At 45.5% G+C, this 24,160-nt stretch overlaps 1 protein-coding gene and 1 non-coding gene across 4 annotated transcripts in view; one reads left to right on the plus strand and one right to left on the minus strand.

Moving 5' to 3' along the window:
- LOC126519090 (locomotion-related protein Hikaru genki-like) overlaps positions 1 to 24,160 on the plus strand; it is a 119,652-nt gene that overhangs the window by 79,032 nt on the left and 16,460 nt on the right. Inside the window, exons 1-2 of one of the 3 annotated variants that reach the window (XM_055065260.2) lie at positions 9,848 to 9,981; positions 21,619 to 21,879. In XM_055065260.2, the coding sequence (XP_054921235.1) occupies positions 9,891 to 9,981; positions 21,619 to 21,879 (352 nt within the window). In that variant the 5' untranslated portion in view covers positions 9,848 to 9,890. Of the gene's footprint in view, positions 1 to 9,847; positions 9,982 to 14,704; positions 16,725 to 21,618; positions 21,880 to 24,160 lie in introns of those variants that run through there. The other 2 variants (XM_050168706.3, XM_055065261.2) reach the window with 2 other exon arrangements.
- Positions 11,120 to 11,191, minus strand: TRNAG-UCC (transfer RNA glycine (anticodon UCC)). The gene has a single exon. It is a non-coding gene; the product is annotated as a tRNA-Gly (tRNA).

Here is a 24,160-nt window from a genome sequence, read left to right on the forward strand (position 1 = left end):
GGTGAATAAATTGATATTTTACCTGTGGTGATAGCAGATGGCGGTGGAAGAGAGTTGCCATATCTGCTTGGTTGCAAATTGCTGAGAGAGCTTAAATTGAACTGACAAGAAGTTCAAGCTGTACAGCGAGACCATGCAACGGATGAAATGAAGAAGAAATTTGAGGCCGTGTTTTCATCGGAGAAGGGGTTGATAAAGGGCTGAAAAGCACAAGTTCATTTGAAGTAAAATAGCAAGCCAGTATTTTGCAAGGCCTGTCCCCTGCCTTTTGTGCTGAAGCAAGCTGTTTCCGAGGAACTGCACGCCTTAAGACGGAGTGGGGTGTTGAAAATAGTCACCAGAAGCGTTTGGGCAACTCCTTTGGTGGTGGTACCAAAGATGGAGGAGTAATATGCGGGTTTTCTGTGACTAGAAGGTCACGCTGTACCCTATGCTACTGACTAAGCATTACCCTCTTCTTTTGCAACATTTGTTCGCAACGTTACCATGCTCGCAGGTATTCTCTGTTCATGATCCAGCTGCCGCTTACCAATAAGTGGTACTTAACGAAGATATGAAGGCGATTTTAACTCTTTACACACATCAAGGTCTTTACTAATACCAACTACTACCTTACGGCGTTGCAAGTGTTCCTGCCAGTTTCCAGTGGCTCATGGATGGGCTTTTTAAATGTATCTTTCGAGTAGGGTGCTACATTAATGATGCCATTATTGGAGGTTCGAGCGCGAATGAATGGCGGAAAAATCTGGAAGAGATGTTCAGGATCACAATGTTACGCTGCGCATGGAAAATACAAGCTCCTTCGCAGCGAAGTCCGCTAGGTGCGCCACGGAATTTCAGCGGAGGGAATCAAGCCACTGGGATCGAAAGTAAGGATGATAAATGTTGCACCCGATCCCATGAATTGTACAGAGCTGAAGCCTTTCCTTGGCTTGAACTTCCTGTCGAACTTGGCGACGGTGGCTGCGCCGCTTTACGAGTTCCTGAATAAGGGTAAGCGTTGGAATTGGGCATGTAAATGTGCTCTCGTGTTTCGAGATACGAACTTGCTCGCGACCAGTCCGGTGTTCCTTACTATGATCCTGTCGAACTTGGCGACGGTGGCTGCGCCGCTCTACGAGCTCTTGAAGAAGGCCAAGCATTGGAATTGGGCAGGCAAGTGTGCTCTCGCCTTTCGATATACGAAGAACTGGTTCATGGCCATTCCGGTACTTGATTACTACGATTCGAAGCCGCCCTTGGCTTCGGCAGTAGCCGGTCAGCGAGGTTCTTTTTCATATACTCCGAAATAGTATAGAAAACGCTCGGGGTTATGGCAATTGCTGGATTGGCATATTCCAATCCAATTTTTCAAGCCGAAGCATTAAACTTCGTGGGGCCGTAACATCAATATGGGGCCGGTTTACGAAGGAAGGTACTTAGGCTGCATACATGCGCGTCAAACATGAAGAAATGATACATTTCTTTTTATACTGTGCCACACTACGCCGACACAAGCGTCACCGCGGTCAGCATACCTCCCCTGTATCCGTTGTAACCGCTATTTCAGCAATGCCGGCACCTTTGGCACGCGTGACGTTATAACCATCGAAGCGCAGGCCACGTGCGCCGGTGCCGTCGCCATACTCTTTCCCCCAAATAGTCGACTGCGCGCAGATTTTGGGCATTCCTGTCCATGATACGGACGCAAGCCGCCCAGTATACGCGTGCGGGGATGCATACGGGGGCTAGAGGTAAGCAGCTTCGCTGTAAAACCTGTTGCGTCTGCGTCCAGGATGCTATCGCAAGCTGAGTATGGCTATGCCCAGACGGAACGAGAACGCCTGGCGATGAATATTTGCCTTCAAGAAGTTTCATGGCTGCCTGTATGAGCGGGCATTCACGTTGTTCACGGTCTACGACCCGTTGATAGGCCTCGTGGAACCACGGAAGCAGGTTCCATCTTTGGCGGCTGCTCACATGCAACGATGGGCTTTAACCTTGGCTTCTTATCGCTACGACTGGAGGTATCGAAAGGCATCTCAAATGGAAGTTGCATGTGTGCTGTCCACACTGCCTATTCCAAGTGGAACCGGTATGAATGAGACAGATACCCTCGCTGTTCCTGAAACTACGCTGCTGCTGGTTATGGATGTTGCTAAGGCGAGCAAGTAGGACGGCACGCTCAGCAAGGTCTTTCGATATACACTGGAAGGATGACCAGCACAAGTCAAAGAGATTGAACTTCTACACTACTATAGTATATGTGCGGAGCTATCGTTGGAAGCAGGATGCGTCTTATGACTAAGTCGTGGTAATGTGCCAACGATGTTGCACGGAGAACACCCTTAGACGTAACTTATGAAGATGCTCGCAAGTAGCCTGCTATGGTGGCCAGGCCTAGACGCAGACATAGAAAAAGCGGTAAGAAATTGCAGTATTTGTCCGGAGATGCAAAACAGTGCTCCTCGTTCTCCACTTGAGCCAGAGCCATTTCGCGCCCGTTGCTGGCAGCGAGAGCATTTGGATTTTTTTTTTACTCAAAAAGGAAATCGACGTTCCTCTTAGGCGTTGCCTCGCTTTCAAAGTGGATCGAAGTGTCTCCTATGCGCTCAACTACAGCCGCGAAAACTATCGAGTGCTCGCGGAGTCTATTCGCTGCTTAAAAATTTCCTGAACAAGTAATTTCTGATAACGGCCCACAGTTTTCATCGCAGGAACTCCAGGACTTTCTAAATGCATGTGACGTCCGACGCACGTACAGCCCGCCATATCATCTGAAATCCGACGCGGCTGCCGAAATGTTAGTGCGAATTTTTAAGGGCATCCTTCGCAAGCGGTTGATGCACGAGGACGAAGTAGGTTACAGCAGACCAATGAGGGAGAGATTGTACGACTTCTTGCTGGTGAATGGGACAACACCTAGCGAGGCAGCAGGCGAGTTTCCAGCCGTAGTTGTTTCTGAAACAAACGCCACGCAGGAATCTGTCATTACTAAGGGCATCGTTTCGGGATGACATGCTGCGCAAGCGAGAAGCGGTAAAATGGGAGCATGACGAACAGAGATCCACTTTCATTCGGGGAAGGAGGCCGGGTATACGTGAAGACTGTCAGGCAAGAGAAGGCGTCACGGACGGAAGGGCGTGCAGTACGGCTAGTCAGTCCTGTGACCTATCTGGCGGAGACGCATAGCACAATCCGACACGTTTTATGCTGACCATTTGAGATTGCGCAGGCATTCCCAGCATGCAGGATTAGACACGGGGGTGGAGGTCCAACCACGACTCGTGACCACGGACATTGTAGGTCATCTGCCCCCCAGCAGGCGCATCATGAGACGGATACGGCAGTACCTCTCTTCCCCATGGTGCAACAACCCCGGACCCGCCACCACCAGACGGGCAGAAATTGCAACAGCCAACTGCCCAAAGCGAACCTGCTTGGAGGGATGCCGAAGCGCCTTCCTACTGTCCGCCAACCCTGCGCTAAGGCCAGTGCGTCTAGAGACCACCAGATCGATATGCCTCCCACAAATTCCGTCTCTGAAGCCAGTACTTGAAGACGATGATCGTAAGGGAAGAACCTCAAGCGCATAACGAACCAGTTTGGTATCACGTGCACTAAGATTAGCAACGGATAAGCAACCGCTGCTCGTAAAAGCATGTCAGACGAATAAACGCTGATTCCTTGTCCCGCACCCACCACTGCTGTTTGAGTAAAGCTGCTCAGTTGCTGCATGCTTCTACAAGGATTTAGGGTGCGAATTCCAGCCTAGCGTAACTGCAATGATCAGATGCCATGGTTGGCTGATAAAATGTCTCTAATTTGGTAAATATCACTAAAGGAGCAAAAAATGCGACAGGTACTACAAAACGTCAAGAACTTTTTTACTCTGGATACGTCCTTCCTCGTACCGCTAACTACGGTAGGTTTGAATCATTTGGGCGGGTTGAAATGGATTCAAAGTTTAAATCAGCGAAGAAGACGATGGCAACACCATGACACAAACACAGGACGGGTACTGTGAAACAACTGAAGTTTATTAAGAAGAACACAGGAAAGCACGTATGCAGCCTGATTTCGTTTTCTTTAAATCAATTCGGTTATCGCTAAAACGTTTTAAAACCTCTCATAAGCTAGTTTCCTCGATGGTTTGTTGCGGCTTAACCACTTCTAATAGTGGATACTAATTAAACGACGTGGCACCCGATTTTCCACTGCAAGGAATAAATTGCCAGGAGTAGTGCGGTGAACGCTATAGCCCTAGCTTTGCCCACCCAAAATTACCTACTTGTGGTTCAGAAATTCACTGCTGCAGACGTAACAACCGACACGTACAGTGGATTTACTTTTATACATTCATTTGTTATTTCTGTTGATAAAAGTACTATTGCGCTAAGTTGCGACACAATATTGTTACAAAGTAGTGACAGCGAACAACCAGCCACTGCAATCCTCTGAGTCTCAAACCTATTTATTGGGCGCACTGGTGCCCAACAAGACGTGTAACACTTGAAGGATAGCGATAGTGACGAGAACAGTCATCATCATCAGCAGCAGCAGTTTCAGTCTATTCTTCTGTGCACTGCTGGACGAGGGCCTCTCTCTGCGATCTTCAATAAGCCCTGTTTTGCGCTAGCTCTTTCGAACTGGTGCCTGGAGATTTTTTTATTTCATCACCCCACCTAGTTTCCTGCCGTCCTCGATTTCGCTTTACTTCCCTTGGCACAGACTCTGTAACTCTAATGGTCCACCGGTTATCTACTATGCGCACTGCATAGCCTTCCCAGCTGCATATGTTTCTCTTAATGTCAACAAGAATATCAGCTCTCGATGCTTACTCCCTCATCCACCCCGCTCTCTTCCGGTGGTTTTGGTTCCGCCATTCTGTGCCTGGTCCTTAAGTTGTTCTCGAGCTTCTCTGTGAATCTCTAGGTGTCTTCGGCATATTTTAGCCCCGGCAATACGCTATCATCATCATCATCAGCGTGGTTAGGCCCACTGCAGGGCAAAGGCCTCTCCGATACTTCTCCAACAACCCCGGTCATGTACTAATTGTGGCCATGTCGCCCCTGCAAACTTCTTAATCTCATCCGCCCACCTAACTTGCTGCCACCCCCGGCTACGCTTCCCTTCCCTTGGAATCCAGTCCGTAACTCTTAATGACCATCGGTTATCTTCCCTTCTCATTACATGCCCTGCCCATGCCCATTTATTTTTCTTGATTTCAACTAAGACGTCATTAACTCGCGTTTGTTCCCACACCCAATCTGCTCTTTTCTTATCCCTTAACGTTACACCCATCATTCTTCTTTCCATAGCTCGTTGCGTCGTCCTCAATTTGAGTAGAATCCTTTTCGTAAGCCTCCAGGTTTCTGCCCCGTAGGTGAGTACTGGTAAGACACAGCTATCATGCACTTTTCTCTTAAGGGATCCTTAAGGGCACCTGCTGTTCATGATCTGAGAATGCCTGCCAAACGCACCCCAGCCCATTCTTCTGATTATTTCCGTCTCATGATCCGGATCCGCCGTCACTACCTGCCCTAAGCAGACGTATTCCCTTACCACTTCCAGTGCCTCGCCACCTATTGTAAATTGCTGTTCTCTTCCAAGTAATGTTAAACATTACTTTAGTTTTCTGCAGATTAATTTTTAGACCCACTCTTCTGCTTTGCCTCGCCAGATAATTGAGCATGCATTGCAATCCTTCCCCTGAGTTAGTAAGCAAGGCAATATCATCAGCGAATCGCAAGTTACTAATGTATTCTCTATTAACTTTTATCCCCAATTCTTCCCAGTCTAGGTCTCTGAATACCTCCTGTAAACACGCTGTGAATAGCATTGGAGCGATGGTATCTCCCTGCCTGACGCCTTTCTTTATTGGGATTTTGTTGCTTTCTTTATGGAGGACTACGGTGGCTGTGGAGCTGCTATAGATATCTTTCAGTATTTTTACATATGGCTCGTCTGCACCCTGATTCCGTAATGCCTCCATGACTGCTGAGGTTTCGACAGAATCAAACGCTTTCTCGTAATCAATGAAAGCTCTATATAAGGGCTGGTTATATTCCGCACATTTCTCTATCACCTGATTGATAGTGTGAATATGGTCTATTGTTGAGTAGCCTTTACGGAATCCTGCCTGGTCCTTTGCTTGACAGAAGTCTAAGGTGTTCCTGATTCTATTTGCGATTACCTTAGTAAATAGTTTGTAGGCAACTGATAGTAAGCTGATGGGTCTGTAATTTTCCATGTCTTTGGCGCCCCCTTTCTTATGGATTAGCATTAATCATTCAATTGGTAGTAGCGACGGGCGGTATGTACAAAGGGCAGGGACGTAATCAACGCCAGCTTATGACTAGCGCCTACTGTTAAATCATCATTCTATGGGAACAATTGCAAGCCCCTATCCCAATCACGAAAGAAGTTCCACGGTTTAGACATTCTTTTCAAACAAAGATAAAGGCACGCTGCTTCCTTCAGTGTAGCGCGTGCGCGGCCCCGGACATCTAAGCGCATCACAGACCTGTTATTGCTCTGTTTCGTGCGGCTAGGAGACGCTTGTCCCTCTAAGAAAGTGGTAAGATGCTAGGAACCCCGCAGCTATTTAATAGGCTAGAGTCTCGTTCGTTATCGGTTCGTCCCCTTTCTTACGGATGAGGATTATGTTAGCGTTCTTGTTAGCGGCAATACGCAATTATTGTAAAATATTTCTGTAAATAAAAGAATAAAAGAATTTCTGTTAATAAAGAATCGAACCCGGGTCAACTGCTTGGAAGGCAGCTATGCTAACCACTATACCACCGACGCGCAGGTCAGGCCGCTGCCTTCCACTGCTCTTGTGCCGCATACGTAGCGAAACCATGAGACGAGAAGCACTGAGTGAGAGAAAACAGGTCAATCCTCCCTATGTATATAGTCGGCCCAGACCAAATCGGGCGACCGCCGCCGTCTGCGCGTTGCTGCGTTGCTTACTCCTCGGTGGCAGATGCGGAAAACGCTCACCCCACAGCTGCTGCCCTGGCTTCTGCTCGCTCGCAAAAGGACAATGTGAACGCTGTGTCCGCGAGCGCTGGCCCCTGATATGTAATACGCATTACCCTAAAGGAACAGCTCAGAGAAAAACTACAATATAGGTCTTTCAGGCACCTATAACTTAAAACTGTTCCAATATGTTTTTATTCCAATCTCCGGACCTCAAATTTGCGTAGCCGCCCACAAAAGCATCGGGCGGACACCCGCAATGTCGTCTGAACAGACGAATCAAACGCTCTCCTCGTTCACAAGAGGTCACTTTTGTTTGCTTAAAAAAGCGAATAGCATTGCCTACACTCAGCGGCTTGTCGCATGTAATTGGCTGACAAGAGGCGAGGAGCACGCTCAAGTGGAGAGGGATTCAATGGGGCAGAGCCAGTGCACTGAAAATCGATAATTGGATGAAGAGGGTGGTGCTGGCGCTTGCGATTGGCCCGCTTTCCTTTACTTAACTTGCGGTGGCTGGTCGAAAATCGCGGTGGCATGCAACGGAAGGCTGAGAATGACGCTAAAACGGATCCTAAGCAAAGAAGAGTTGACAGAGTGAGGCGTAAGCCTGCCGAAAGTGCTCGAAAACGGTGCACGCCCACGCGAGAAGATTTATTATACGCAAATAAACCCATGCTCTCCGGCAGGTGCGAGTAGCCAGCGCCTGAGCGATCGGCGGCAGCCATCTTTTATTCCTTGCGGAATGGGCCAGTCTGCGGCTATTAAGAAGAAAATTCAGTTTTGTTCGGCATATTAATGCATCTTTAATGCGCACACGTCACCTTGACGGGGTGAGTTTTTGCAGTTTTGTGACGTCGCGTGACTGGCAGGGGAAGTGGCTGCAGCCCGAAAACTTTTGACCATAGCCTGGGGCTAATGCCGTAAAGGTGTCGAATCAGAAATAACTATTTTGAATTCTTCGGTGAAATGACGCATAATCAGTCTGTACACCACATATCAGATGGGGAGGTATCGCGGTCTTCGTGATGTTGCGTTACAGACAGGTGAAGTGAGGTAGTCCAAAAAAGTTTTTCACCAATCGCGGAGGGCTGATAGCAGAATTGGAATAGAAAAGTTTGGAATAGTTTGAAGTTATAGCGCCCCAGGATTTAACGCATTAGTTTCCGCATATATGGACACATGGGCGAGAAGGAATAACTGCTTGCAATACACTGAAAAATTGATTAGGACGTAGAGGTATTTTGCATTTTTCCCTCCCATTTTGTTGCGCTGCAGCACTAACGAAAAAATGTTTTTGTAACCTCGTTGTCATACTATGGTGCCCAGTTAACAAACAACTACTTGTAATACACCGAAGAAAATGATTACGGCAATGATTAGGATTTTCATTGCACACTTTTCTATTAAAAAACAATGGTCAGCTCAAAGCCACGATTTGTTATTGCCTGCGCGCGCACTACAACCCAATTTTTTTCTGTAAATTTCCCTCATATGATGAACACTTCCGAGTAATCGACCTAGATAAATGGACTCCTCTACACTCTCTAAAGGCTGACTAGTGATCGTGAATTCTCGCTTCTTTGCGAGGCTATTGAACATTGACTATGTCTTCTGCATACGAATCTTGAACCCCACTATTACACTTTACCGGCTCTCGGAATATGGTGGCGGGTAGTACAAGTAGAACTCTGGGCTTCTAATCTCAACGGTGGCCTTTCTTCTCTTGAGCTCCTTCTTCCGCAGCATTCCTGCGCTCCACTTTGCAAGATACAAATGTCTTAAATTCGAATCCCCCTACAGTCCACTATATTTTCAGGCTTGTAGTGACGCCAGACACCGGCGAAAACTTGGCGTGAATCAGTGGGGCTATAATATAGTCCAGGTTCAACCAAAGTAGGAATGCCCCACAAAGCTTCAAGAAAAACAGTTCGTCACCTGAACAGGAACTGGCCCCCCCTGGTTCAGTAGTCGTCCAGTGTTACATCTCTCATGATTCCTGCAATTAACTCATGGCCCAATGTACCCGGCGACTGCGGAACACCTTATCCAGACGGTGGTCAGACCCGCGACGTGGCAGAGGGTTCTGTGATTCTCTGGATCCGAACAGACCGCCACTGGCAACTGAACCTGGCAATGTTTAACACGCGAACTCTCGTTGGTGAAGCTAGCTTAGCAGGGCTTTATGAGGAATTATGAGACATTGCTGCGCATATTATTGGCCTTAGTGAGCTTAGAGGAATTGGGGAGGCTTACACAATGCTGACTAACGGCGACGTCCTCTGCTACAGAGGTCTCTCAGACGAGCACCATCATGCGTGTTTAAAATCTGATACGCAGCCGAAGTCCTTGGACTATGTATACATGACGCATCGTATATTCCGGCGTAACCACTGGTGCTCGTGTGTGCTCCATAACGTCCACCAGAATCCGGGTCGCGCAGGTGATCATGGGGGTATTCTTTAAGAGTCCGCTTGGTAGATTGTGCAGTTGGGCTGCTGCCGAGTGGTGATAGACTAGGATGCTGATACCAAGGAGACGGAGACAGCCGCGCCCAGCCAGTCTGCTTCATGCTAATTTAGCCCCAGCCAATCAGTGGTGACCGAAATCTACAGTCCTGTACAGATTGACGCTCACAGACTAGCGCGTGATTAGACAAGATTACTTATCTATGGAATTGGCGTTCGCATTCCAGACGGAATGCGCTGATACATGTAGGTGCGTCTAGCGCGCAATGTTAACTTCGCAACAGTGACATCCAGCGAAAAAGTGTCACCGGAAATGCATGTATTTTTCATTATTTATTTATATACTCTCAATGCCATTGGGGCGTCACAGAGAGGAGTAGTGTTAGACGTTCAAAATGGAAGTCTTGAATGATGCCTGCTCAGGGTTGCTGGCGATGGAGGCGGAGATGTTAGCCCATTCGGATGATGTCGTCGGCACGTAGGAGTGGAAGCACATGTTGGTCTGGCAGAACGGCACTTCAACTTTCAAGTTACGGTCGACGCGGGATGAAAGGTAACCAGGTGGCGAGAACAATGTACGTTTCAGTTCAAGATTCGTAAAGAGATTTTATGAAAGGGACGACGTAGGCGGGCCTGCTTCCTTCTGATAGAAAGGTTCGGAAGGTAGAGGGAAATTTTTATTGAAGTAATCCTAGCGGTGAGAGAATAATTAGCAACACTGAACCGGGCTGAACGATTTTGGATGACTTCTAGTGCATTTACAAGTGTAGATGAGTGAGGATCCCAGATTGAAGAAGCGTACTCGAGTTTCGACTTGACTAATGTTTTATAAAGAAGCTGTTTTGAGGAAACAGAAGCCAAAGCAAAGTAACGTAGCACAAAAAACCAAAAAAGAGTGCGATTCGCATTGTTAACGGTGTTGTTGATATGAGTATTCCATGATAAGTTGTTATCTATGTGGACACCTAGATATCTATAAGTATTGACAGATGACAAGAGAAAATTAGTAATTGAATAAACAGGGATAGTACAGTCAGCAGTTCTTTGGGATATCCTGATTGTTCTGCATTTGTTAACATTCAGTTTCATGGACCAGAGGTAACACCAAGTAATGCTGTCAAGATCAGATTGAAATTTGACAGGCATAACAATATATGCGTATCAATCTAGAGCTGCTAGCGAATTACAACCTGCAAAACATATGATCATCATGATCAGCCTATATTTATGGCTAGATCAGGACGAAGGCCTCTCCTAGCGGCCTCCAATTACCCCTGTCTTGCGCTAGCTGATTCCAAATTGCACCTACATAATTCATAATTTCTACCCCACCTAATTTTCTGCCGTCTTTGACTGCGACTTCCTTCACGTAGCACTCATTCTATAACCCTCATAGTCTGCTGGTTATCTATCCTATCAACTTGTTGGCCAGCCTATAGCTGCATTTTTCTTTCTTAATGTCAACGGGAATGTCAGCTGATACCTTTACGCCATGATCCACACCGCTTTCTCTGTCTTAACATTACGCCAAGAAATTTTCGTTCCATCACTCTATGCGCGAAACTTATTTTGTTCTCGAACTTCTTTGTTAACCTCCAAGTTTTTTGCCCCTATGTTAGCCCAGCAGAATGCAGCGTTTGTAAAATGTACGCGTAAATAAAAAAAAAAAGAATTCCGGCCAGAAAAAAACGTGCGTCGGCCGGGAATCGAACCCGGGTCAACTGCTTGGAAGGCAGCTATGCTAACCACTATACCACCGACGCTCACGTTCAGACCACTGTCTTCCACTGCTCTTGTGCCGCGTATGTAGCGCAACCATGAGACGAGTAGCACTGAGTGAGATGAAAATAGGTCAATCCACCCTGTCTGTATATGGCCGGCCCAATCGAAATCGAGTGACCGCCGCCGCCAGCGAGTTGCTGCGTTGCTGCCGCCTCGGTCACAGATGCTGGAAACGCTCAGTGCACCGCTGCTTCCATTGCCTCTGTTCGCTTACAGAAGGACAATGTGACACGTGTCACAACGAGCGCTGGCGGCTGATATGTATATACATTACCATAAAAGACAAAAGCTCAGAGACAATTACAATACACATCTTATTTTCCGCATAGATAAACGCATGGGCGAGAACAAACTACTACTTGTTATACACCGAAGGATATTCATTAGGATCTCCATGCATTTGAGACGTCTCTATGACGTTCTATTATGCTGCAATAATGATAAAAACTGCTTTTATAATCGGACGGTTATACTGCGATATCCAAATTTCTGATACCTTGTACGACAGCGCAGTTTTCTAACTTGCTTCGGCAACCACAACCGATGCTTCATTTGTGCTTTCTGAAGTTAATCATCGTGAGGTGACAACTGGAACATTCGATTAGGTTTTTACTTCTCTTTATTCAAATCAAAAGCTTGTATTGCCGCATAAAATTGGGTAATGCATCATAGACGTGCACACATTTCTTGTTCTTTTCAACAAACTACAGCAGTGGCTAAATGCCTAAATCTAGTGACAACACTTTGAGAATAACTCCTGGAAGTTGTAATGAAACGCGTACCACCATTTGAGCAAAACGTTTGCTAGTAAACTCCTACGTGCCCCCGCCCTAAATTAATTCCTGTAGGTTGAAACCCGTTAACACGGTATATTTTACAACCACTGGTTTAATCGTCTCAGAAAAAAATATGGTATGGAGATATTCACTTTATTGTACCGGAAATGCGGTCAAATAGGCTGCATTTTCAAGACTCATCAACAGATCGAAACTAAATGATCTATCTTGAATCAATATACTGAATATATTCAAGAATCTCAGCAGCATGGCCGAAATTTTAAAATGTTGGCGGTTGTGGCCAACAGTGCAACAACTGAAAGTTGCACAACAAAGGGCACCGTTACATTCGCCGTGGCCTCTCAGGTCGCAGTGACGTAAATCCAAGATCGCAAGAGCAAAGGGTGATAAATCGATAATCGATCCTGACCCCGGAAGCTACATTTCGGTGGGTGAGAAATAATGCTTGTGGACTTACACTTATGAGCACGTTATACAAAACCAGGTAGTCAAAATTAATCCGGAGTCCGCCACTACGTCGCGTGCCTCATAATGCGAATGTGGTTTTGGCTCGTACGGCCCCATAATTGCAGTACAGTTTGGCACTTCTGCAATGAAACGATGTATGATGTGAGGGAATGAGAATGCTCAGCGCTTCCCGAAACTATGACCAAAGGCGTACAACAACCCCTCAAGCGAACACGTCTCCCTTTGTGTTCTGTGGACTACGCAGACAAACAACAGTGGTGTGCGCAATGCAATGTTTAACGTCGACTCACCACTCTCCTATTGCACGAAGCGCTGAAGAAACTAAACATTCGCCGTCAATATCACCGCTAATTACCATCATTCAAAGCAAACAGCACAGGAAGCTTCGCTTACATCGATTTCCATAGGGCCTGGGATGCGCATAATTATCTTTTTCTTATGTTTCTTGTGCGAGGTCCACGTATAGGGCGCATCTTCTCGAGCAAGTGCTGTGTAGGTAATATGCGGAGAATGTATTAAGCCTTTAAGTGCCGTAGAAGAGTCGTACTTTGTTACAGTTTTTTTTTTTTTTTTTTTTGCGGTTATGTACACAGACGAATGCTGTTCGTCTACATGTTCGGGCAGTTTTCTATTGCCAGTAAGAGGCCAAGCTGGTTCAATCTATTTTGAGATTCCGGCGAGTTCCCTCTTGGCCCGGTAGGGGGCCTATAGACTCCGTTCATCTAGGTTTTTCCAGTAGACAGTTTAAATATGGCGGCTGTCAGTAACGTGTTTCCGCGTCCGTCGCGAAAGCGCGGGTTTGATATGATTGAGTCATCAAGCTCCGCAGATGATTTGCTTCTGCATTGTCAGAGATGATAGCCAGTGACTATGATGTTATTGACAACGACGATAGTTCTAATACGACGCGGCAATGAATGGAAAGCAGATGGACAGAACCTTCCGCCAGCGCCTAAATTCGTGGATTTTAAGACACCAGTTGTGAAGTTACTAATCCCACGTCTTATATATTTCGAATCTTGCCAGAAATCTGCTATCCATATGTGCTGTAAAAAATATTGTCATTTTCTAAACGCATTTTTTAAACGTTATGGCGGCACCTAAAGAATACAAATGTGCGACTTACTTCAGGCAACCGAAATTCATAACGTGACTGCTCGCAAGATACTTTTTTAATGCAAAGTTTGCGATGATTCCGCACTGTAACGCAGCGCACAATATCTATTTCGTATCCTTGAAATCAACGACATCGTGTCCAAACAGGTGCACCAGCATAGGGTGCAAAGAGCAAAATTTCATCCAAAGGTGAAAAACAGCGAGAGAGTTTATCAATGACCACAGCTATTTTGCTATATCGTGCATGGCTCCCCAAGAATAGAATATAAAACCTTATGAGGGTTGCGCTGAAACTACTTTTGTACAAATCATGAGACTATGCCATGACGCATTGCGAAGCAGCTTTATTTGCTGCCACCTTAGTATCGCTTACATACTGTTTGCTCAAGTGGGGATAAGAATTAAGTTCTCATTATATTCACACGAAGTGGTTAGTGTATTTCCTTCGCTCTGTCTTGACAGAGATATACAGAAGCAAAAAGCAAGGTAAGGAACGGCAGGAAGATTAGGCAGGCGATCGCCCACTTTAGTTCCCCCATTCCTGGTGTAAAGGAAAAGGGGAATAAACAGAAAGATGAAAGAGGGAAAGGGCAAACTGTGTGTGCATGCGGCACTGTGTTCAGTGAAGCACCGTGAAACCAAACTTGCCATACTTGACAGAAAGACTGCCGCGTTGTTTTGCATCGTGGTTTATTTGGCATTTAGCAATTTTCATGTGAGCTATTTTAGCTATTTTTATTCTGTTATTTTAGTGGTTGATGCGATGCACTGTAACCATTGTAGCAAAATTTTCCAACAAGCACGTTCTCAGAAAAACAGAAGGCAAGGCATTAGCGAAAAAGAAAATAAAGAGTCCCTTTTTGTGCTGCGCATGGTAATGAGACCAAAGCTGGCGCAACCGACGGGACTTTCGTCCGCGGTAATCTTGCGCAAACGGCACAACACGGATCTCACGGCGACTGCTTCCAGCGGTGTCTTGTGTCCATCGCGGCCTTCAGATAAGAGACAGTCGAAACCTCGTGCGGTGTCAGCCGCGCCTCCTCTTAGCACTTCGTTGAGGAAACGCTTAACTCCTGCGTTTCCCGTGGCTTTCCAAGCGCAGAAAACCCTCTGAGTGGCTTCTGCAGTACGACAGCCGGTGTCTCGGGGATAGCCAATCCATTTCAGACGAATGCCTGAATTGTGCGCGTTCAACCATAGCCAGAAAACATGGCTCATGTCAAGGCGCTTCTGTCTCAAGTGTCCGTGGCTGCTCTGCTTGCGCTGTTCTCATCTTCGACGAAGGTTAAAGCGAGACAGTGTGATTGCCAATGTGAATCGTGGAAAGAAGAGGTCGATGAGACGCTGAGGCTGCTGGACCGACAGGTGAGCTCCGCTATAAACATATCGCATAAACTTAACATGTTGGAGCACAGTTACGTGGACATTTCGGACTCGATAAAGAAACTGCAAGCTGACGTGAAAACACTACAAAATATTGGGCAGAATTCCGTGTCCAATTTGCTACATGCTGTGCCAGGGAGAAGCATTCACGATATGTACAAGAAGGTTCAGGAGGACGTTAATGATATGAAGGCCGACAGGGGAAGTCTTCGCGCTGCACTGGAGGGAGTGAAGCGAGACATAGCTTTGGAACGGATTGAAACAAACAGGACCATCCAGGCTGTGCAAGCGGAAGCGAGGAGTGTTAAGAATTTGCTTACGCTGGAAGTGCAACGGGCAGCAGCATCACTTCCAAAAATGGTGGCTAAGATAGAACGCTTTTATAGAACTGGGGAAGACATCATGCAGCTCTTGTCTCCTCGAAAACATATAAATGAAACCACAGATCAGTACTCGTTAAACAGCGTTGAAATCGAGAAGAAAAATTTGACTGATATGCAAGAGAACAGGACCAAGGAAACGCCACGCCTATTTCCTGGCGCGATTCACAATGCCCAGCGTTCACTGGGCAATATTTCCCGTAACGGAACCCAACAAAAAAACAAAGTGAGCATCAATCGCGTGGGAAATTTGCGTAACGCTTCTGCACCAACAATTTCCATCGGTTTCACGAAAAATGACATCGACGGGCGACGTAATTCTACAGACACAGCCTTGTATAACGAAGTAATGAAAAACAACAAATTTGACGATATCAATGAAATTGAATTCGTTGGAAAGGACGGGAACTTCTCAGTTGCTATTAGAGACAGCAAGGTGATCGAATGCACCGAATACGCATCGAATAATGACAACATCTCAGATTCTCAGGCGATGCCTTGCGATAGTTTCCCAGTGGATCTCGATAAGGAAGTGCACGAATTAGTGGAGCGAATGGCACCTATATCCAATGACTTGACAGGCGAAGAATGGTCTATCGAAAAGGCCATGACTTTCATGGCGGAAGAACTGGTAAAACTAAGAATAAAGATTGACGACGATGCGTTGAAGAAAAAAGTGGCACTGGTCGAAGAAAGCACCGATCGTATCAGCACACATCTTAAAAAAGTGGAAAATTCTCTCATGAACGAAATGAACAGCAGCTTTGGGAACGTGAGCTTTCTGGTGAAAGAAACAGTGGATGTGTTAAGAGAACACAATTTGACACAACTAGAAGGCAGAACTGAGGACCTAGCACGAAATGCCAGTTCTCTTTGGCAGAGTCTATATAATGCAGAGACTAACACGCAACTATTGAATATCTCTCTTACTAACGCCATCAACCGTGTTAACGTTGGCAACAATGCCATTTTTCACTGGATGAACGAGAGCCTATTTACCTCTCTGAGCCGATTTTCGACCCTGAATGAGTCGCTACAAAATTCTCTCGCAGAAAGGCTCACGGCGTTGAAGGCTAAACTGGAAAAGAGAAATTCTGAACTGGAAGTGCGAATGAGTCATCTTAGCCAAAGTGTACAAGAAAGTTTGTCGGCACTGGGAGGATTCAATCACACTCTCGAGCTTGTCAAGATTTTTCTGGACGAACTAGGTGGCAGTTATAACAACAGCATTGTTTCCGCGGCTATCAAACTCCAAGCAAACATTGATGACCTGCATCAAAAGTTCTCCACTGAAATTGAGCACTTGGAGGAAATGATGAAAAACAACACGTCTTCTGTTCATCAACCCGAATTAAACGGATGGCACCCAGGTAAGTGACTTCGACATAAAACGTTTACTTCTGATATACGAGAAGTAGGGTGAATGCATTGAGCAACAACGTTTCATCAATAATCACGCTGCATTATAAACAAGACCTTTGCCAGTGTCTTTGTCACACTCTTCGTCAATTTTCACAAATGCTCATTCCTGTGCGCACGTTTTTCCTGCCGATCGGCCCACTTTTATATACCCCTCTGAATGCACTCCATTTGACCCCGTGGGGAGATAGCGGACGCATTAGCTGCGCGGATCTCCTCTGGTGTTTCGTATCACTGGCCTCGCATTTGGTCGCATTAGAGCCGAGTGCGGAACCTTTTGTTTTTCCACTCTATCAATTTCCCGCTGTTAAGTTGGAAGTGCATAGGCACGTGTTATTGCGCTGTTAGGTGACTTTACGTGCAGTGGCATGCTGCGCAGTGCACGACACAGGTCCTTGAACGTTTGGCTTTCACATCACCGTCTATTTTTCTCGTGACCTAAGTTTTAAGTCATCTCCTGAACGGCACTCGGGACTTTGTCGAGCGTTCTCGCTATTTTGTACATTGTCACCCGATTGTCTTCTTTGATGGTGTCACCAACAGTTTCCTCGTTCGTTTTTGCCGCGGGCGTCCGAGGGCAAAAACTGTCTGTCTGTCAACGCCAGTTTGTCCATCTTTAATTTGTCTTATCCATTTCGGCGCATTCTACGAGCTCATTGACGCGTCACTATGAGCAAGCTGAAGCCGCCTCTAAATCGCGATCACCTGGCATGCTGATACTGGAGACTAAGTTATCTAAACATTTCATCCTAAACGGCCATCCACGAATGCAGAAAAGAATGCGCCCCGTAAATTAACGCGTCATTTCTTCAGAGCTTTCATATTTTTGCTCAAAGAAACAAATGATTGTTAGTTTCAGTACAGCCCTCGTAAAATTGCAATCTATTTCGTCGTTCACGTAACAAAAGCGCCCTTCTTGCTCAAGTGTAACGGCGGCCGTGACAACTACGTTTTCACATAAGTACTGGTACGTTTCATGACAGTTGTGAATAAAGTTGGAATGATAAATATGACATTTGTATGTTTTTATTTAGTTGATCGTGGCTTCTGCAAGGTTAATCTTATCGTTTGAAATTAACGAATGTAATTTTAAGAATACATTAGTTAAAATGGGCTTCATTAATAACGCACTGTGTCTGGAACATTCGGTACAGGAGATTGTGGCGCATCATGAGTAACAAGGGCTCCTGTACGTTTATCTACAGACATTATTGAATAAGTGTGGCACCAGTATTTGGGTGCATTAAGTGAACAAAAATGTTACTTAAACATATGCTTTACATTTCAGTACACCGTAAGAGTGATAATTATGCAGGAAATTACTATTGTAGAAATCAGCTGATTACAACCTATATGAGAGTACAAAGAACATTTAAATTTGAGTTTATTTCTCCTAACATGTAAGGAGTACATAGTGTGACGGTGAGGATAAAAATAAAAGCTGCATTAAGGCAGCTTGATTGGCCTCACCCTTCCAAACGACAGGTGATTTGCGTAAGTGAAGCTTGGCAAAAATACACAAGATGCTGCAAATGCAGACACATATACCGGACGATCATTGTACCAAAGTAAGCACACATGTCACAATATCAAAGTAAAAGAATGCATTGACAACGCATCTTGCACTTATTTAGGACATCACATAAAATTTTACAGAAGTCACCTGATAACTAGAAACTTGAAACTCAAGAAAAGTAATTAATGCATCACATCGTACGAGGCTCTTTTTGAGAGGACGCTTATTTCGGACTCTATTAGCGTAGATTTCTTTAATGTTTTTGGTACAGTGTGGAACATCTGGGAGCCGTAATTTTCACGCGGCTTCGAAACAAACCAGTGTTCACAGCTTTTGTGGAGCGAGAGGACGCACTGACTTTTAATTTTGCAGTTGATCATAGGTTATTTAGGTTGTTACAGATTACAATTTCTAAGGAATGCAATAATTCGTGCCCACAGAGCGAAGCCATTTTGACAACACTGTATCTTTTAAAAAAATGTAGGTGTGGGCATTTTAAGATAAATAAGCTGCGACCCGTAACGCATTTCTTTGAAATACTATAAGATCCCTGCGTGGATCTTTTCGTACCATTGCCGGACATTAAATGACAATAACCTATGTGCGAGTTTAAGAATGCGTTTGGCAATTTCGACGAACTCATACACATTTCAATAATTTTGACTTGAGGATCGTACTGTGTTGATCCCATGCGATGTGTTCGTTAAAGAACACACCTAAAATTTAAGCAAAATAGGGCAAATTAATGTAAATGTTAATGAGCACGAAACGGAGAAAATCCGGTGGATGCTGCGTGTCTGAAGCGAAAAACACCGCCTGAGTTTTAGAGGAGTTTATCAGTAAACAATTATTGATTAAACAGGGGCCCTGTAAGGCAGAACTATTCCAATCTGTTTTTATTCGAATCTCCTGACGTCAAATTTACATAACCGCCGACGCAAGCATCGGGCGGCGATTTGCAGCCTGGTTTGAACCGGCCAGTAAGATATCCTCTTCGGTTATAGGTGGCTAATTTTGATTGCTTTGTCCAATAACACTGTCTGACTTCACATACTTTTCTTATTTAATTGGTTAGCCAGAGCAGATTAGCATACTGATGTGGAGAGGGTTACGGTGAGGCCGAGCTAACGCAGCGAAAGAAGATAACCAGTGGTGAAAGGTGGTGCCATCTTCTGCGATTGTCCAGCTTCTTCTTGCTTAGCTTTTGTTCTGTGGTAGAAAACCACGCTGGTGTGCAACGGAATGGCAAAAATGCCGCGAATACGGATCCTGAGCTAACAAAAGTTGGCAGAGCGATGTCGTGTATGCGCTGAGAGGGCTCGACAAAGTTATACGGCCAGGCAAAAATGTTTAATTTACGCAAACATATCCATTCTCTCCTGCAGGTACTACTAGCCAGTGCCAGAGTGATTGGCGGGCAGCCATTATTACAATATGGCTCGTGCGAAAGAAATTAAGTTTTGTTCAACATGCTAATGTACCTTTGATGCGTTCATGTCATTCTGACGCAGTGAGTTTTCGCTGTTTTGTGAGGTCGTGTGACAGACAGGCGAAGCGGGCGCAGCACGAAAGCTTTTGACCAGTAGCAGATGGCTGATGGCAAAAAAAAAAAAAAAAAAAAAAAAAAAACATCGAATCAGCAATAAATTTTTTTTTGTTTGTTCGGCCTAACTTTGCATAATCCGTCTGTACATGTTAGGTCAGATAAGAGGCTTTCGCGGGTATCGTCACGTCGAATGACAGGCACGCGAAATAGTGGTGGCCCGAAAAAAATTTGACCGATGGTGGATGACCGGTTGCAGGGAACGAATAGAAATGTTTGGAAGGGTTTTACGTTATAGCGCCCAAGGCGTGCAGTTTAACTAAAAATGTGTTGGCTCTCTGCACAAAATAATTTTCTTTATTACGAGTGCAGAATAAGCTAGCATCGTCCGCGTACATAATGTAATCACTACGGTTGTCAATTCTTTCAGTGTCGATAACGTAAATTATAAATAACACGGGACCCAGAATACTTAATTCTCTTTGGTAAGCCTTGATGAATGCATTTTGATGAAGGAAGTTCCCTTCTGGTAGATGTCTGTTGATAACGGTGTGCTAGGTATCCTTTCATTGAATCTAATGCAATGCAGTGCATCCCACAGTAAGCTAATTTTTCTTGCATCATTTCATGATTCATTCTATCAAATGCCTTGGAAAAGTCCATAAGGACGTCTAATGTTAGTGTTTTTTTGCTTCGATATTCTTTAGTAATAATCCTTTGTGATGCGTAACGGCGATTTCTGTAGATCTACCAGATCTAGAGAAACTCTATATTCAAGCACCCATAAATCTACATTTGAGCACATTTAAAGATAAGGTAGTAAGTATCAATCAGCAGCAGAAGCAATTGTCTATTTGCAAAATAATGAATGCCACCTGTTGTTTTCTAGCCCCGTACTCTCGTTTACAAACTGAGTTTCTTCCTCTGTGCATCTCTTCCTTCCCTTCCAGGGAGAATGGGAGAGAACAAAGGCTTTTCAACCTTTACTCGAAAATTCCATGCATTCATATTTACTCACAACCCTTGACCTTGTCCCTCAGGCTGTGGCAGAGTAGAGGCGTTGCAGGGTTCACCCATGGTAAAGGGAAAGATATTCAAAGGGAATAGTAGTTATCTCGGCTAGTCTTATGTCAAGGTCACGTGGTTATAAATTTCCTTGCTCACGCATGCGCAGATGCATTATTGCAAATGGTCCAATTGGGTACAGCAAACTGCTCCAGTCCGGGGAACAAAATCAGTGCTTGAGCACTGGTGGACTACTGAAGGTGCAAAATATGGGGTCAAGGAGTTTGTTGGGGGGTTCCGGGTGTATGTTTTTTTAGTAAGGGTTTAATGTGTATTTAACTTTGAATAATTCGAATATTTTACAGTGTAAGCTGTTCTGGGCTCATTCTAATAATTGTTTCGGTTGGCGATATTGCCCGCCACCGCTGGTGTCCGTCGCAGCTATCGCAAGGAATAGGGGGAAAAATATATACAGATCCCCCGCACTGTGGGAATCGATGTAAGCGAAGCTTTGTGTGATGTTTGCTTTGATTGGTGAATATTTAATTTCGTCAACGTTTTCATGAACCGTTTATCACTTATTGTTTAAATTTTCATCTCATGAACCGTACAAAGCTTTCATCTTAATAAATATATTCGAGAACCACGTACTGCTATACTTCCGATTACGGAGGATAAAGTGATATATAGCTACGCTGGCTGCCAAACACATCGGAAGGCAGCCTCTCCAGTGTTGGGCTGTGAAAATCTCTTGCATACGTTCTATGCCTACTCCGTCTAGATGACGCTCTGGGCTGCCCTGGATTGGATGTCCTCGCTTCTGGCGACAGCGTGGTACTCTCTACTCACAACGGCGGAAGGTACCGTCCTCCAGATCTGCCGTCCGATGCACTTCCCGTGGGTTCAGTGGTTCGCTGCTGGTGCGTCCCTGCCGGTAGTCACAGGCTGTCTGGCGCTTCCGAGCTACGTTGCCTGGCTTCTAGACGCTGGTCGAGCAAACCACCAAGATGCCAGCCGCTTCCGACGCTTGAGCAGATTATGGGTGAGTGCTCACTGGTCCTAACCTCCGTTGGACAGTAGCAATGTGGAAAAGACGCAATGCTCCTGCAGATTCCAATGTATGGTTGCATGTAATAGGCGATAACAAGGGTATGAAGCAGGCGAATATTTCCGTTCACAGAATGGGTAACTGGGGTATTTGGTTTACTTGTATCTTGATAGAGTAAAAGTGTCAGACAGACAGACAGACAGACGCTCGTCGTCTCATGACCAAGAATGATCCCCTTTTATTTTCCGTCATAAAAATGTATACAGCCAGAATGGTCACATGACTTGTGTGAGAACTGGTCAAAGGAAATGAAAGCAAAGCGCCTATCTCAGCGCGCGTCTGTGAGGAAGAAACCTTACGAACCTCAGCGACGTTTTGGGGTCGAGGCAACTCCTTGATGGCTCTGATCTTCTCAGGATCTGTGCTCCCACCATTCGGGTCAAAGATCATGCCCAGGAATGCTACTTGCTCAACAGCGAAACAACATTTTCTCTGTTAAGAGTTCGTGCTGTTTGTTCCAGACGGTCGAGCACGTTACGAAGGCGGTTGTGCAAACTTGTGCAAACTTGTGCAAACTTTTTACACTGTCCAGAGGTTTTGCCGGGCTTTACTACGGCGACGCAAGCGTCTGAGATAGTGCCTTGAGCTCTTTTAGCTCGGCTTGCTGTTTCTTCACCGTTTCGCTTGTACGCGCTTTTGCCAAAGCAGCACTCAGTATGAGATTAGGATCCATCTGTAGTTCTTCCTAGAGAAGGTGGTCTCGTAGTCCTACTACGAATCGGTCTCTTATTAGGCGTTCCTTCATCTCTTTGAACTCGCATCTGGCAGCGTCGAGCTGTTGGCAGCGTCGATTAAAGCGAGCGCTCTCGTAGACTGCGTTCTTGCTATGGACGTAATATCCCTTAAATTTTGACTTTACGAGGTTGAAGTCCTCTATTTCTTCGTCGTTGATGTTTAGTGACCGAATAATCTCCCGTGACTTTGTGCCATTGTATAGAGAAGAGCCCTAACTTGTACTTCGACTGGTTTCTCATGTAGTCCGGATGCGAATCTGTATACGTCGAATTCGTCCATCCAGGCGGGCCAGTGCACAGCATTCTGGAAGTCGAAGGGCCTAGGAAGCTTGATTATCGCCATGCTGAAGCGTTGCTTGACGATTGTCAACAGGAGAACTTGCTCTTGTGGAAGCAGGCTCTCGTTCACTTGTTGACGGGCTGTTGCAGCACTACCAGCGTAGTCAGCTTTGACATAGCCACTTCTCACACCATGTCAGATAGACAGACAGACGCTCGTCGTCTCTTTACCAAGAATGATCCGCTTTAATGTTCTTTCATAAAAATATATACAGCCCGAATGGTCACATGACTTGTGTGAGAACTGGTCAAAGGAAATGAAAGCAAAGCGCTTATCTCAGCGCGTGTCTGTGGCACATGCACGCACAGTGCGTATAAGGATGACGTCACAAAAAGCGCACAAGGACAGTGTTCTGTCTCTGTTATCTGGTTATGCCTTGCTTTCAGTTTTGTGAAGGCAATGATGGGCTTTGAGCATCGCTACTGTTTTTGGCGCCGCTGAACAGCAGTGGTGAAGGAGGAACCAACCTGACGAAATTCTGCGGTATATTCAGCTGCTTGTAAAACTGTAATTGACTCAGATAAGGGTAGCGCTGATGGATGGTGTGTAGCTAACAGAAGGCTCACGTCGGTAAAGCAGACAGTATGGAGAGAATCCAGTGGAAATATTTGTATCTCCTATGCTTTATCTACAGCTTATTTTCTATTTCTTCATACGGTTGTGGATATCAGTATTGGGCGTACGCTACACAGGGAAGAAAGCAGTTCCAGTTAGACTTGTCGGACGCAACGTACAGAGCCACCAGATTGATCAATATGTAGTAAAATTCTTTGTCACACGGTTCGTTTCAAGCACACAAGCTGTGGTAGTAGGGTGGACGGCCTGGGTTCCATTCAGAACTACTTCGAAAACGCCCAACCGAAAGACGCTTCCTGGATCGGTGAAGAACGATATGTGAATGAAAGAGGTAACTTCACACGTTACTACGAATGACAATGGTGAAAGTACTATTTAATGCGTGGGCCTATAATGGCAATTGTAATCCAAGTTATGGCAGCAGCGTGAAGGGAAGAAGACCACACAAGCTCGTATTCACGCTGTGAAAGGGTCAAGGGGGGGGGGGGGGGGACAGCACGGCAATGGCTGCAGAACTGCGGGGTTATGGCAACTAGAAAATTTATTTCACCGCTGGCAAGCAACT

The sequence above is a fragment of the Dermacentor andersoni genome, chromosome 10 (assembly GCF_023375885.2).
Source record: "Dermacentor andersoni chromosome 10, qqDerAnde1_hic_scaffold, whole genome shotgun sequence".
NCBI lineage: Eukaryota > Metazoa > Arthropoda > Arachnida > Ixodida > Ixodidae > Dermacentor > Dermacentor andersoni.